The 16,092-nt window shown below is 36.7% G+C and overlaps 1 protein-coding gene across 4 annotated transcripts in view; it reads right to left on the bottom strand.

Moving 5' to 3' along the window:
• The window catches only part of LOC143233546 (uncharacterized), a 92,581-nt gene that overhangs the window by 35,842 nt on the left and 40,647 nt on the right, over nucleotides 1-16,092 (bottom strand). For 2 of the 4 annotated variants that reach the window (XM_076469880.1, XM_076469881.1), the window contains exon 2: nucleotides 3,725-3,857. In XM_076469880.1, the coding sequence (XP_076325995.1) occupies nucleotides 3,725-3,857 (133 nt within the window). Of the gene's footprint in view, nucleotides 1-3,724; nucleotides 3,858-7,153; nucleotides 7,355-13,922; nucleotides 13,989-16,092 lie in introns of those variants that run through there. The other 2 variants (XM_076469879.1, XM_076469882.1) reach the window with 2 other exon arrangements.

The following is a 16,092-nucleotide window of genomic DNA, read 5'->3' as shown; positions in this document are numbered from 1 at the left end:
TTGACTAAATGGTAAATTCTGGTGAAGTATATCATTCAGTACACATTAAGTGGTAAATTAAGTATCTCTTTGTAGTTCTGTGGTGGCTTGGTGACTATCTTTTTGAATGTTAGTGTTAAAATTCGAAGTTCGATTCCTACAGAGGACACAGCTAACATATCCAGCTCATCATAAAATTGTGTGGTAAAACGAAAAATAAACTCTCCTGTATATTGTGTTAATTACATATTATGTGTTTAGCCAGATTCCGGTGTAATATTTTCTTGAATATATGTTACATGGTTAGCAAATTCTGGTTGTATATTGTGTTCATTATACGTTATGTGGCTGACCAGATTCCGGTGTTATGTTTTCTTGAATATATATTACGTGGTAAATTAGACTATAGTACAATGCTCTTTGTTGAATACAGAGCTTAAAGTGGGAGAGGGGGGGATGAAATTCCACCTCTTTTCAGGAGAGCTCAATACCACCCCGTTATCTATCAGCATAAATGAAACCGCCCCAGTACTTTACAGTTGTCTAGGGCTACAAAATATCTCGCTCGTTCTTTCCTCGCGCTTTAATACGGGCAACAAGATGCGACACCAAGCGACAATGACACAAATGTACTTAATACAGCAAAAACATTCAAAGTGTCTATTGCAGGATAATACATGTTGGCCTAATCTAAAATTACCCACAAATCAGTTATGTTTTCTGGCTCTCCTTTCATATGTCAAGTATAAGAACTCTACAAACCAGCTCCCGACTTCAAGCACTAGTTGAATACATGGAAGTAGTATACCTCATAACCTCATAGTTCACATGGTTGAACGAAGAAGTCACGTCACGAAACTTTACGTTCTTTCACGTTATCGAAACACGAGGAATAAGTTTCGGTGCAGGTGATATTTAAACACAAAACAACAAGAATAAAACGGATTTAAAAGGTACTGAAAATGAACAGATGATAATCGATTACTCAGGATTGAAAACATTCGATGAAAGAAATATGTAACATAAAAAGAAACATTTAAGACTCCATTTTTTTTCTAATAAAAATAATGTTTGGTTTATTTTGAATTTAGCGCAAAGCTACATTAGGGCTATTTGCGCTACCGTCTCTAATTTAGCAATGTAAGACTAGAGGGAAGGCAGCTAGTCATCACCACCCACCGCCAACTCTTAGGCTACTCTTTTACCAACGAATAGTGGGATTGACCGTCACATTATAACGCCCCCACGGCTGAAAGGGCGAGCATGTTTGGTGTGACGGGGATTCGAATCCGCAACCCTTAGATTACGAATCGAATGCCTTAACCACCTGGCCATGGCGGGGCTAAAAATAGAGACAGTGCTAATATCATTCGAAATTATTTCTGTTTATTTATCATTAAGCACAAGACTGCTGCGTCCACCGTATATATGTGTATATATACATGTATGTATCGAAGTTTGGTATAAGGGGTCAGGTTTCCCGATGAAACCAAGAGTAAAGGAGCTCAAAATTAATACGACAAAATTTTTCTAAACGAAGACAAAAATTACATGTTGCTTGTTTTAAGCTACAAGTTCATGAAGAGCCCAATCGGTTAAAACTTTGACATGCACGTGTAATAGCCTCAAAATCCTGAAGACGACACACGAACACGTTAAGAGCAGCACACACACACAGTTCTGTGATGGTAACTACACAATAGACTATCTACGCTGTTCTTACCACGGGTATCGAAACAAGAGTTTACATGGAAATACCGTTTAAGCTGTTTGAATTTCTGTAGAGTGATTTTTGAGGCGTATCACCAATAACCGGTTTGTTTGTTTGTTTGTTTGTTTCAATGCAAAGCCACAAAATCGGGCGACTAGAGCTATGTCCTCTGCGGGTATTGAGCCTAATATTTCAACGCTACATGTCTAGAAGCTTACCGCTGAGCTACTCGGGTTCATTATATATATAATTATCTCCATAATTGGATTTCACTTCACACGAGTTTATACTTATTTCTTAACTTCTTTTTTTTTTTTTTCTTCTCAAAACGATCTGAGTCGTTTTAACTAAAACGGGCCCTAATTCGCAAGTACCAACCGCATATACTAATCTAATGTACATCTGTATTGTGAAAGACAGAAATGACGGAGCACTTTTGGAAAGAAAATCACAAAGGTTGCAGTTCTGACGATACCAGGGTTTAGAGGTCTCCGCACACAAAGAGACACGTCATTTTTGTGAGCCGGTATCAAATTATTCTGTATTCATCTCAGAGCGCTTCACAGCGGAAATACAAGTCGCTAAAAAGCGTGTGCACCCTCAGGCTCCAGGTAACCCAGAAACATCTTCCAGTCCGCCGAAAAGTGTAGATTCAGTCACCACTTCAGTGGGGAACAACCCCACTCTAATGTTCTAGAAAAAATGTAAAAGCTCTATTTTCAGATTTTTTTTTCTTTTTCAAAATAAACTCTTGACTTTTGTGTAAGTCACTTAAATTCTCTGCGCAGAAGAAAAGCTTCTCTTTGTCTTCTTGGGGGTGGGGTGGAAACCCCTCATTCTGCAATGATGGATGTGCCCCTTATAACCACGCTAAAAATATCACGAGGTTTTCATTAAAATGTTTTAAATGAATCAGTAATGACACCAAGAGAAAATATACGAATAACACCAGTGAAGGACTGAACAACTTGAAACTTATCTTGGTAACAATGACAGTTGGTCAATATGTAACGAGTTATCCCGATTAGAACGACAGCTAGTTTATATGTAACGAGTTATCCCGATAACAACGACAACTATTCAAAATGTAACGAATTATCTCGATAACAACGACAACTGGTCTATATGTAACGCGTTATTCCGATTAGAACGACAGCTAGTCTATAACTATTACCCTAGTAATAAAGACATCTCTAATATAATAGTTCTATCGCGTTCGATTGTTTTAATGTAAAGCCAAATGGTCTCAAACCGCACTGGGGTTTCATATTTTCAAAATTCACAAACAATTATTATAATTAGTTAGTAAGACTGATCGGACTAGATGAGGTAACATATCATTATAAAGAATTAACGTTCTTAAAAAATCAGCTACGAGAACAGTACTTCAAGAAACCATTCGGGTTTCGTGAAATATCGAATTTCCAGCGCTATTAATATACTTATTTAATGAAAACTCCTTGAGGTTTTTTTTTTCAACCGCTTAAGAATACTAGAAGAACTAACTGTGTGTGGTAATAAACGTTTACAAAAAAAACTATTACTTTATTTAGACGTGTCCTATAAAAGTGGGATTCTGCCGGAATGTTAAGTTTGGTTTTGTTCAAACAAAAATGTACAGTTAGTTATAATACTCACGTACGTGGGGGAGAGTGGGGGGGGCACCGTATCAGATCGTGACCAAACACTAACCTACAAGGTAAACTGGTTTCTGCTCGTGTGACGTGACCCACCTTCCGTCTGGTGCAACTCGGTCTGTACCAGACCCTTACAGTGTCCGGTAGAACAGTGATTCTCACATACTTGCCCACTTTCTATTTAAAGTAACCTATAAATTAATTAATTTAATTACTTTGGAATCGATTAAATTTGGTTAACTATAATTCGTAGTGGAAAGGTTTAGAGAAATTATAAAAGAAAAAAATCACAAAAGCTTAATCTATTTTTAAATCTGCAATAAACAAGCCTCTTTAAAGAAACAGCAGCAAACGAAATGTCTCGAATGTTCTGAAATAATACGAAGCCTCTGCTTACCTTATAGAGACGTTCCTTTTGATACCAAATATCTTCATCTTCCAACAGACCAAAGTCCAAGTTCAGTTCATCACGTGAACGGGAAATGATTCTTCGTCTGCTAACCATGTCACCTTGTGCTTCCGGTCCACAACTAGAAAGTTCGATAGAGAGACGTTAAAACTGTTCTTCTAGTGTTGGATGAATAAATACAGGCTAACAAGGACAGCAAAAAGTGTTGCCTGCCTTTACGTTTGAAAATTTAGAAAAAATAACAACACAAAAATAATTACTTCGCTCATTTTAGCTTTGAGTGCGATAAAATATGTATGCCAGAACTTCCTCTAATTCAATTCTGTATCACACTATCTCTTATCCATACCTATATGAGATAATATTTAATCCAATTTTATGTTATACTATCTCTTATCCATACCTATATGAGATTATCTTTAATCCAATTTTATGTTATACTATCTCTAATCCGGGCCTATATAAGGTTATCTTTAATCCCATTCTATGTCATACTATCTCTAATCCAGACCTATATAAGGTTATCTTTAATCCAATTCTGTATTAGGATATCTCTAATCCAGACCTATATAAGATTATCTTTAATCAAATTCTGTGTTAGGATATCTCTAATCCAGACCTATATAAGATTATCTTTAATCAAATTCTGTGTTAGGATATCTCTAATCCAGACCTATATAAGATTATCTTTAATCAAATTCTGTGTTAGGATATCTCTAATCCAGACCTATGATGAACTATTTCTAATCCAATTCTCTATCAGACTGTTTTTAATCCAGACCTATAAGATGCTATATTTAACCTAAATTTATATGAAACTATTTCTAATCAAATCCTATGTCATTATCTTTTAAGGGTTTAGAGAAACAAGTGGTTAACCAGACACCAAACTTTTGCCGAGTCAGTATGACTGTTTGATATCGTCTTAGAGCTTCCTGCTCTAATAGACATTCAGACACAGAAGTATTAACACAACTGTTTGATATCGTCTTAAAGCTTACTGCTCTAAGAAACATTCAGGCACAGAAGTATTAACACAACTGTTTGATATCGTCTTAGAGCTTCCTGCTCTAATAGACATTCAGACACAGAAGTATTAACACAACTGTTTGATATCGTCTTAGAGCTTCCTGCTCTAAGAAACATTCAGGCACAGAAGAATTCTGCTGATCGCGGTACGGAGGGTCATCGCATAAAATTAACATGATACATGTTTGAAATAAAAACAATTACAAAATGTTACTTTTTTATGTGATGAAAGACATTCGATCATTAATTAATGAAACATAAAACTGGAACGAAAAATAATTTTATCAGTTGTGTGAAATTTAATCGATATCTCGAGAAACTAGTTTTTGTTGTTGTTGTTATTTGAAAAACTCGCTTTTCTTTTGTTGAATAACCTGTATTGATAACTCATGTTGGCTGCACCATAACATTTCCTAAACAACTTAAAACAAATGTTCTGTGGGTAAAAAGTTCTGCAACACAAGTTTAACTATGCATCTTATGAGAACTAAAGTTTATTCTACGTTCAGTGCTGTAGCGCCCTCTAAAAGCTAAAACTTTAATATGTATCATTCACTGCAACTTTTTTTTTTCCTTTTTACAAAATATATATTCGTGGCTGAAAAAATTAGTTTAAACTTTCTACACCGTAATGTTTCACACTCACAATGGTAGGTTACACCGTAATGTTTCACACTCACAAGGATTGGTTACACCGTAATGTTTCACACTCACAAGGGTAGGTTACACCGTAATGTTTCACACTCACAAGGGTAGGTTACACCGTAATGTTTCACACTCACAAGGGTAGGTTACACCGTAATGTTTCACACTCACAAGGTCGATAAAAGAAACTAACAGAAATGCACTGTTAGTCTTCATATCAAACACTTGTTTACAAGCGTGTATTCGGACATCTATCAACATCAATGCTGGCAGCTAATGGCTCTTATTTTTCTAGAATAACTTTGTGGTGTAACTTATTTTGCCGAAGATAGTCTTTATCTGTCGATTACTTCTCTTTCACTCACTCAAGCGATTATCTGTTGACCAGTCAATATTTTTCCATTTTATTTTCCCTCACGTTATTGTCTGTTGACCACTCCATTTTCGGAAATGAATCGGTAAATGTGATGACTGCTTGTTCCTTAGTCACTGGTCGGGTCATCACCACTTGGCAATTGTCCTTTCAGTTCTCGCTGTCCAACTGTCAATTGTAAGATATTCCACTACATGCGTGGTTTGCCATTTTATTTCATTTTTCTCGTAAACGTTCAGTTTATCACTGTTTGCAACGTTAGCCAGGATAATGTAGAGATAAGCGTGTTGAAAGTTAAGTTTCTAATGGGCCACAAGCTCCAGAAAGCACACCGCGAGCCACTTTACAATGAATACGTCACGAGAAGGGTACGTTCGTAAGAAGGCCAAACTAATGGAACTAAGATAGTGTTCCTTCTATCACAGTGAACTGTACAAAACATTGAGTTTACCTTCAAATTGCCCAAGGTACTTGCGTTACGCCCTTCAGTTTTCAAGGCATGTTTTATGCATGATTTATTTACGAGGTAGTGTTTAAACAATGGCGACAACTACCTAGTTTTTCATAGTATAAAATAACGGAATTATAACTGGCTACTACACTGAAAAACTATATGAAAAACTTCCAGATGTATAACCAACATCTAGAAAAGGTTTTTTTTTTTAAATCTATTTTCCTCTCTGTTTCGAAGTCAAGTAAAAAAAAAAAATCATTAGATCATGTCGCCAGCATGGATCTCTTACATGTGAAACAGCATATTTATGTATCTTTAAAATCCAGGAACAACAAAGCATGCTGGGAATTCTGCTAGAACTTATCAATATATTTGAGAAATAAACATTCCTTTTCCAAGAATTATTTTTTTTAAGAACTAGTGGAAATAATTCTTTGTAGAAGGATTCAAAGAAGTGCATTTCTTGTAAAACCGGAATGCTTGGATAAGTACTAAAAATCAGTTATTCAAATAAGCTACTGAAATATAAAATCCAGTTTAAGAAAATTACTGTTAGCGCTTAAAAATTTCGGCAGTAATAAAAGAAGCGAGAGCAACCTTTGCAAGGGTTAAAAATAATACGTCCAGTCAGTAAGAGTTAAAGATAGTAAAACTAAAAGCGGCTCAGCATAGACCCATGCAGGAAAACAGTGTGTGTCATGACATTAGATCTGACATAGTTAGCAAAGCTTTACTGCAATATGAACATGATGTTACTATACAATCATCTGTTTCTTACAACATTTACCCAATTAAAACACGTTTTATGTGTGTGTATATGTACCTTGGAGTCTTATACGAATCGTGGTTAAAATGTTATATAAAAGTTTATGGATGTAAGTAGTGATGTCCAACGTTGAACCCCAACCCACCTTACCTTTCAGCGGTTAATCCTCAGTAATCCAAAGCTACACTTCTCTAAGTTGTTGAGTTACAAGATAGATGCCCATTAGTTGTAACAGGTGTTTTGTCTATCCACAACAAGAAGTCTATGGAAGGAGACACTAGCACGTGCGCGAAACTTGTCTGTGTTGTTTGGGCGAACAGAGAGACCCTTGTGGCACGATATCACTCAAACCATCTGTTTGTAGTCCTACGTCATTACTGACGTAACCCGAAGTAGGTTACGAGTTCGTCCTATTAAACCCCACCACCGTTAACGCCAGGTAACATAACCGCACACATCATTCATTACTCAACTTCGAAGGGAAAAGTAAGAACTGAGTAAAATAACTTATACTATGAAATATAGATGTATATGAATGTATTTAAATCAACACCAAACCATTTTTAATTAAAACATTAGTTGTGGTTTACTTCTCATATAGATGAAGTAGGTTTATTATGTTAGGGAAAACTGCTTGTTTACATTGTATATCTGTCATTTTAAACTTACATTTGACAAAGAATCGAATATTTCCATTACGAAAGCTAGTGTTTACACAAAGTTATCATAAAACGTCTAACAAAAAGGGGCCGAAACACGCCTGGAGGTGTCTCCTCTTTTAACCACTCGCACCATTGTACAATAGTGTGTTGTCCATTAGTCAGTCAGTAGACACTAAAATGGAGACGCTTAACGTTATAATTTGTACTGTCGTGACGTCAGTAAAAAGTGCACGTACCACGAATCACGAGGAGAATTATTCACCCTGTAAACTACAACACAGTATGACATATAAACTTCTAAAGCAACAAATAAAAATATTTGTTACTTTTAACTTCGGTTTTATTTATTCTTGAAGCATAGCACTTTTAGTGATTCTACGTAAGTACATCTAGTATTCTAACAGTATTATAAATTATAATGGATCAGCAAAACAAGGAGAAAAAAAAAAACTCCAGTAAATTTTTTGTACCAGGAAAACTTCAAGTGAACCAGCAACACTAGAAGAAATCCCAATGAATCTGTGGCACCAAATGAAATTTCAACAGAAATCCCAGTGAATCTGTGGCATCAAATGAAATGTCAACAGATCAGAGAAATGGGGGAAAACTTGAGTGAGTAAAATGGCGCCAAAATAAATTAATGATTTAGTGACAAGAGTAAAAATTCTAATAAATCAGATGGTTTTGGTTTCATTTGAATTTCGAGCAAAGCTACACGAGGGCTATCTGCACTAGCCATCCCTAATGTAGCAGTGTAAGACTAGAAGGAAAGCAACTAGTCATCACCACTCATCGCCAATTCTTGGGCTACTATTTTATCAACGAATAGTGGGGTTGATCGTCACATTATAACGCCCCCATGGCTGAAAGGGCAAGCATGTTTGGTGCGACGGGGATTCGAACCCGCGACTCTCAGGTCTCGAGTCGAACGCATTAAACCACCTGTTCATAATAAATCAGAGGTTCCGTAAGAATTCCAGTGGATCACTGGCATTACAAAAAAATGTCATAGTATTAGTGGCACCAAAAGAAATGTCAGTATATTACTGGCACCAGAAGAAAGTTCACCGCTATTTTATACATGAGTTATTTTCTAATGATTCGATAGAAACATGGACTAATTTACCGTAGTAATCGGTGAACGCACCTGGGAAATGTCTGATACCAGGCAGTGGAAACAGCATCACTATATAAGTAATACTGATGCAAGTCCAGACATGATACCAACATTTCTAATTTCTAACAACAAACTTTAGTTAACTAAGGTTGAGTAAACACTACGCTTCGCTTCTTTTATTTCAGAATATTCGCGCAAAGTTACACGTAGTTATTACTAATTTTGAATTGATAGACCACAAAACAGGCAACCAGCCAACAACATCCACCGCCATCTCTCGGGCTACTCTTGTCTGAATGGCGGGATCTGATCGTCACTCTCATAACACACCCATGGACCTAAAATTCGGATCCTGTTTTCCAGCAATGAGCTTCGAACCCTGATTCCCTGGATTCGCAGCTTTGAGCTAACCAATAGGCCACTCTTTGAAACGCAGAGAAAATGTTGTAATTTGAAGGTCTGACGAAGATGACAGAGCATTATGGGTAAGAAATAGTGATAAATGTACTTTGTGATAGCAAAAAAATAGTAATTAATGTTGTGTATACGGGTATACAATTTGCTGTTGTTGTGTATTAGTTTAAGAAAGAATTTTCTAATTAAAACTTTCAACCGTAGGTGATAACATATAGTTACTTGGAATGTTCGAAAAGGATAATAGTTTATATTTTTGTATGTATTTGTTCCCGTTAACATTCTTGTCGCAGTGAAAATAATTTAGATATATATACCTAATGTTGTTGTGTTTGATTGTTGTGTTTTTGTGAAAAAGCACGAATTAAAATTATCTTGTTTTTATTAGCACACATTCTGTTTACAATGACTTTATGGTATTTACGCCATTAGAATTATAATAGTTGTTTTTAATATGCACGTTTTACATTGTTAAAGCGACCGGACTGGTTGTATAGTTACACAGATTGTGATTAATTACCTGATCTGGTGCTTGAAGTACACGTGACTTTTATTAAAACTTACCCATCCGGCTCGCCAGGTGATCTGTTTGTAGGATAACAGCTAAAACCTCAAGTGAAAACGAAATGAAAAACAATTATAACATAAGAACTACATATAATGTGAAATAGATCTTAATAGTGTGTTTGTTTGTTATAGTATTCTGTCCGTCACAAGGAATCGAGCCCCGTATTTGAACATTTTGAGTCTACAAACATACGGTTCAGCCTCTGGGTGACTAGTATTGTGTGTAAGTGTATATAGTCTAACGAACGCAGTTTATTTTTACATGAGGCGATTTTTGTGATATAAATACAATTAATTTGTATAAATACAGCAATACATATTGAAAAACTTATTGTTAGCAATTCGCACTCTCTGCTCGATCAATGCTGTAGTAGTAGCTCCGCTGTAGCTTTGCGTTCGAACCCTGCAATGAGCAAGACATAGTTAGCTTATTGTGCAGCTTTGCAATTAAACTTATTTATTATGGATGAATCCAGATTCATTAAAAGAAAGTGCAGTTCGGCCGGAAAATTATCATGTTTCTTTTTTCTATGAAGAAAGAGTGGAAGATTAGTTTTCACTTACTTTATATATCGTAACGTCTATACGCAAGCGCCATCTATCAATACTTTTATGCATCATGTTTTCTTATAGAGTGTAGCTATTCTAATTATAGAGTGTACTAATTCTTATATTTATATAAATTTATGCTTGTTTGTTAGTTTTTTTAATTTCGCGCAAAGCTACTCAAAGACTATCTGCGCTAGCCGTCCCTAATTTAGCAGTGTAAGGCTAGATGGAAAGCAGCTAGTCATCACCACCCGCTGCCAACTCTTGGGCTACTCTTTTACAAATGAATAGTGGGATTGACCATCACATTATAACGCTCCTACGGCTGAAAGGGCGAGCATGTTTGGTGTGACAGGGACTGGAACTCGCACTCGGGTTACCAGTCGAGTGCCTTAACCACCTGGCCATGCCGGACCCAATAGCATTATGCATGTTTTATTTCAAATATATCTGATAGATAATTCTGTTTGCAATATACTGATTCGATTGATAAACAACGGGATAAAATAATGTAATAGTTAGAAGAAAGTATATTTGAAGCCTACAGATAATGAAATACCAATAACAAAATTATAAATTAGCCAGAGAAATATATATATATATATATATATGTTGGTCAGGTTATCAAAACCCGATGACTATTATTAACCCTCAGACAAGTAGATAAGTCACCGTAATTTTTTCGCATAAGCGTTCAGCTGAAAAAAACAACAAAACAATACAAAATCTTAATCCAAACTCTAATCTTTCTTGTGACCATCCTTTGTTATTAATTTTCTGTTAAATTATAACTACTAGTTGATCTTGGCTACATAAAAAGCGAGTTGTGGAAGTTGAACCAATAAAATTAATATTTCAAAATTATAACATAATGACAGAAAGAACAGAGGTTACGTTGTATGTGTGAGTTACAGCAAAGCCACATCAGGCTGTCTGCCGAGTCCACCGAGAGGAATCAAACTCCTGATTTTAGCGTTGTAAGTACGTAGACTTACTGCTGTACCGGGGGGCTTACGTTGTAATTACAACTTATAACACTATTATGACAATGTTATTTTTTTGTTTATATTTCGTGAAATTTTCAAACATTCGTGCAAAACCATAGCGCCCCTGTTTTTGAACCGACGGACAAAAAGAATGGCAGCTATTCAACAATACCCACCGCCAACTTTGGGATCATAATGATCGAATAATGAGATTTGACCATCACCCACCGGCCCCCCAGTGGCACAGCGGTATATTTGCGGATTTACAACACTAAAAACCAAGTTTCGATACCCGTTGTCGGTAGAGGACAGATAGCCCGTTGTATGTCTTTGTGCTTAATTACAAAAAACAGCATATGCGCGGCTCCAAAGTGCGGGAGCGCGATTTTTCGGAAACTAATTTTGGTTGCACAGTCAGACTACAGTAGGAACTAATCTATGTCCGTTTTTTGTTTTTTTTATTGAGGCTTATCGACAACTTAGTTTAATAGAATTGGAAGATGTGTTTTTTCATTCACTATTTTCAACTTTTTTCACCTTATTTTGCCAGTTTCGATTATATTTACACATAAAGGTTTGAAACAATGTGAGATTTTGGTTATTGTTCGCACTACACTGTCTGGTTTGATGCACATAACTACAATAAACGAATTATAAAACTCGTAACTCATTTCAAGGGAACCTGATTTCTGGCCATTTTGCTTCTATGGGATGAACCTATGTTTCTATATTGCTTAAAACATTGTCTATTTGTACTAGTAGGACCAGGCGTGGCCTGGGAATTAGTGTGCCTTGATTGTAAAACCGAGAATTCATGGTTCGTGATCGCTTTTGTAAAAATGCTTTCCGCATCTTGAGGCTGTGGATGCACTATAAAAGAGACAGTCACACCCAAGTATTCGATATGATCTGACGAAAACTGACGGGGGAGGGCTGTTGGCTAACTGATTACTATCTAGTTTCTAGATCATCAGTTGAAAGTTGAGGAAAGCCATGTCCAAATATGTTTTGTTTAAGTGGGGCAGTAAGAAGTCAGTTGTTTAGTGTGAGGGATTGTTGAATTATCCCCTCCTCTTACTGACACACCTGAGGAATTACCAGTGGCGGATGTAAGATTATGCAAACCCTACATCCCATGTAATTTTATATATAATAAAATTATCAACGAGCCTCCATTAAAACCATGGGCACCTGAGGCTGAGCCCCCTCTAGACCCTAACTAAATACGCCACTGGGAAATACAAAGCTAGAAATCGGGTTTCAATACTTGTGGTGGGCAGAGCACAAATGGCCCATAGTGCAGCTATGTGCTTAACACAATCATATTGTTTAATAAAGGTTACGAGGTTCGCGCTCCGTCGTGGAAAAGCAAACGAAAAACCACTAAGCCTTTTGGGGCCGTGAGTGGAATATAAAAGTAATTGTTAAATCCTATTATTCGATTAGAGTTATCTACAAGTTGACGGCAGGTTGTGCTTAGTAACTGCCTTTCCTCTAGTCTGTCACTTCGTAAGTGAAAATGGCTAGCGCAGATAGCTCTTAGTTAGCTTTACACGAAGTTCTAAAACGATTATACTCCATTAACCAAAGAGCAAGTTTCCAGTTAACAGATATTTCCACACGAAATAAAAGCTAAATGTAATTAGAGGAGCTTTAAAAGTTTCCATCCAGATGAATAATCACTTTCAGCAACAGGAATCTGAAAAGAATTATTCTTTGAGGTCAACTGATACCAATATTTACAACTAACTTTAGGGACCTAGTGATTAGGGCGCTCGACTCGCAATCTACGACCATCACAAAACATGTTCGTCCTTTCAGCCGTGAAGACGTCATAATGTGAAACTACATCCCACTATTCGTTGGTAAGAGAGTAGCTCGAGAGTTAACGATGGGTTGTAATGACTAGTTGTCTTCCCTCTGGTGTATCATTGCTAAATTAGGAATGAGGACTAGCACAACTAGCTCTCGTGTGGCTTTGCGCTAAATTCAAAACAAACTAAATTTATAAACCGCCCACGTCTATAAGTGTAGAGAGCGTTTTTTTTTTCAGGTCGTGAACCACGAATCATTGGATTCACAATTCGGGAACTCTAACCCTTACTTCTTGTTTCTACATACTATTGTGAATTCCAGACACTGAACACATTTTAAACCAGAAACATTTACGTTCATTTTTTATCATTAATATAAATGCAATAATCTTCACAATGATGTAAAGTTTCCTCTTAGAGATTAAATTCTGAAACATATTATACATACATATACGTTACTAAAACAAATTGTGTGCTGCGTGGTCGCTTTTTTAAATATTGGTCTACGTTAAATATTCAAAGTACTTTTTTTCGTTTACTCACATATACACTATGTTCTGAAAAGACACAAGGTGGAATTTGTTTTTCCGACCATTTTGGCGCTACAGAAAACTATCTAGAACAACAGATAAAAAGTCTGTGTAATGTTATCTCTTTGATGCATCTTACAGCAGGCGAATAAATAAGCGCTTCATATATTTTTAAAAAAATTAATCGCGAAGTTTCTGTGTATCGCGACTGTAATATTGAGCCTAATATTCTTACGAATCCCAAACTAGAAAACTCATTAAGTACAATAATATTACTAACCTGTCATCTGTCTCATCTCCGCCAATAACGAAGCGAGTAACGAATGATGCAGACATCCAGATGAACCTATTGAAATGAGGACTTTTACAAACATAAGATCCAACCCGTTCATTAACGACTCGTAGCTCCGTTTTATTTCCATACGTTATCACCTAACCGGGTTTTCCGTGCCTTCTAAACGTGACCCAGATTTTAGAAGAAGTTTCGGTACGCCGACCTTGACTTACTTCCTTGTATTAATGCATAACGTTTACCGTGTGGGTTAACACAACACAAACCAGGATGACGAAAACACCCGAATTACACGGCGAAGCAACACCTGTATCTCTAAATGAATAACTCAGTAGTTTCTTAGCTCATCAGAGGCACTTTTGTGACATTTTTTTATATTTTTATTTGAATATCCTGTAGCTAGGAATGTCTTAAAACATTTTTGAAAGAGGAGGAGTTCTACTGGACCGATGTGGTCCAGCAGTTCGCGTGCTCTGCTGCGTATAAGATGTTTTGAAAAGTGTTATGCTACTTTCAGTTGTAGTGGTGTTACATCAATTAAATAGATGTGTTGTATAAGATGTGGCTCAGTACTTTTAATGATACAGAACTTTGAATACCCTCCCTCAGCCTTACCTGTGGATACATATTACGGTCGCTTATTTTAAGTGCTTCAACAAACACATTATACTTAGACGAGACAAACAGAAACAGAAAGTAATTGTCTGTTTGGTTTTAAATTTCGCGCAAAGCTTCACGAGTACTATCTGCGCTAGCCGTTCCTAACTTAGCAGTGTAAGACTAGAGGGAAGGTAGCTAGTCATCGCCAAGTCTTGAACTACTCTTTTACCAACGAAACGTGGAAATGACCGTCACATTATAACGCCCCCATGGTGGAAAGAGCAAGCGTGTTTGGTGTGGCAGGGATTCGAACTATCGAGCCTCAGATTACGAATCGAGCGCCTTAACCATCTGGCCATGTTGAGTCCATAAAGTAATGAATTAATGATAACAAAATGAGGAATATTGTACTTACTACGAAGAAAGGTGATACTCGAATACCCCCTCTATTGATAACCAAAGTAGAGATCTAACAATGAATTAATTAATTATTGGGCTTTAAAAGAGCTAGTAGCTACAGTTTTGCTACGTACTCTTTTATTATAAAATATTCTATTTTCTTTACGGTTTAATTTGGTATTAACCAAAATTTACATTTCTCATTCGGGTAATGTGTTTCCCAAACCTCTGTACTGAAACAGTGTGCTTTCTATGCCTCAGTATTAAGACACAATACTTTCCAAACCTTGATACTGAGAGAGTATATCTTCCAAGTCTTCATATCGAGAAGAATGCTTCACAGACCTCCATACTGAAATAGTGCGCCTTCCAGGTCTCTGTATGAAACATTGTGCCTTTAAACAGGCATTTTTACTAATTAATAAGTTACTGTCAGCATACACGTACGGTTGTTGTCAGAAAGTACCACTGCAATAACATGTAACTGAAAGGTGTCCTCTGTCTTTATAACGATGGGTTGCTTCGTTTGTTTGAAGTTAAGCACAAAGCTACAGAATGGGCTACCTGTCCTCTGCCCACGAGATGTATCGAAATCCGTTTTCAAGAGTTGTAAGTCCGTAGACATATTGTTGTGCCACTAGAGGGCGAAAGGTAAAACGACCGACGAGCACGTGCTTTCGTTACGGATAACAAAATATTTCTAGTCTTAACTGCTCAGCTAGTTGGAAACATACAGACAGAAGGCAGAGTCAAACCCCGAATCTTATCGCCAGTGCATAAATTGTGTATCAAAGAAAGCGTATGCACTTTTCAAATGGCGCAAATCCAGTGCTTGTTGTTCACTCCCTCGTTTCGCTTTTAGCCGTTTTGTGCAACTTCGAATCTAAGCAACGTCGACGGTCGTAATATAAGCACCTTGTAAAAAAGCCAATGTGTCATTAAAACATTTCAGTAGATATAAGGTTACTGATGCTTAAGATTTTGTACAGGTGGCACCACAGTCGTATATTTCATTATCGAATATACGCTACGCTCAGAAGATTAATGGCAGTTGGGAATTAATTATCCAACTAGCTGAACTTGAAGTTTATTTATTGCTAAGTTTATTTGTTTGTTGGCCTGGCATGGTCTAGCGCGTAAGGCGTGCGACTCGTAATCC

This window comes from Tachypleus tridentatus, chromosome 12 (assembly GCF_004210375.1).
Source record: "Tachypleus tridentatus isolate NWPU-2018 chromosome 12, ASM421037v1, whole genome shotgun sequence".
NCBI lineage: Eukaryota > Metazoa > Arthropoda > Merostomata > Xiphosura > Limulidae > Tachypleus > Tachypleus tridentatus.
The sequence above is the reverse complement of the archived record's forward strand: the minus strand, read 5'-3'. Positions and strand labels throughout refer to the sequence as shown.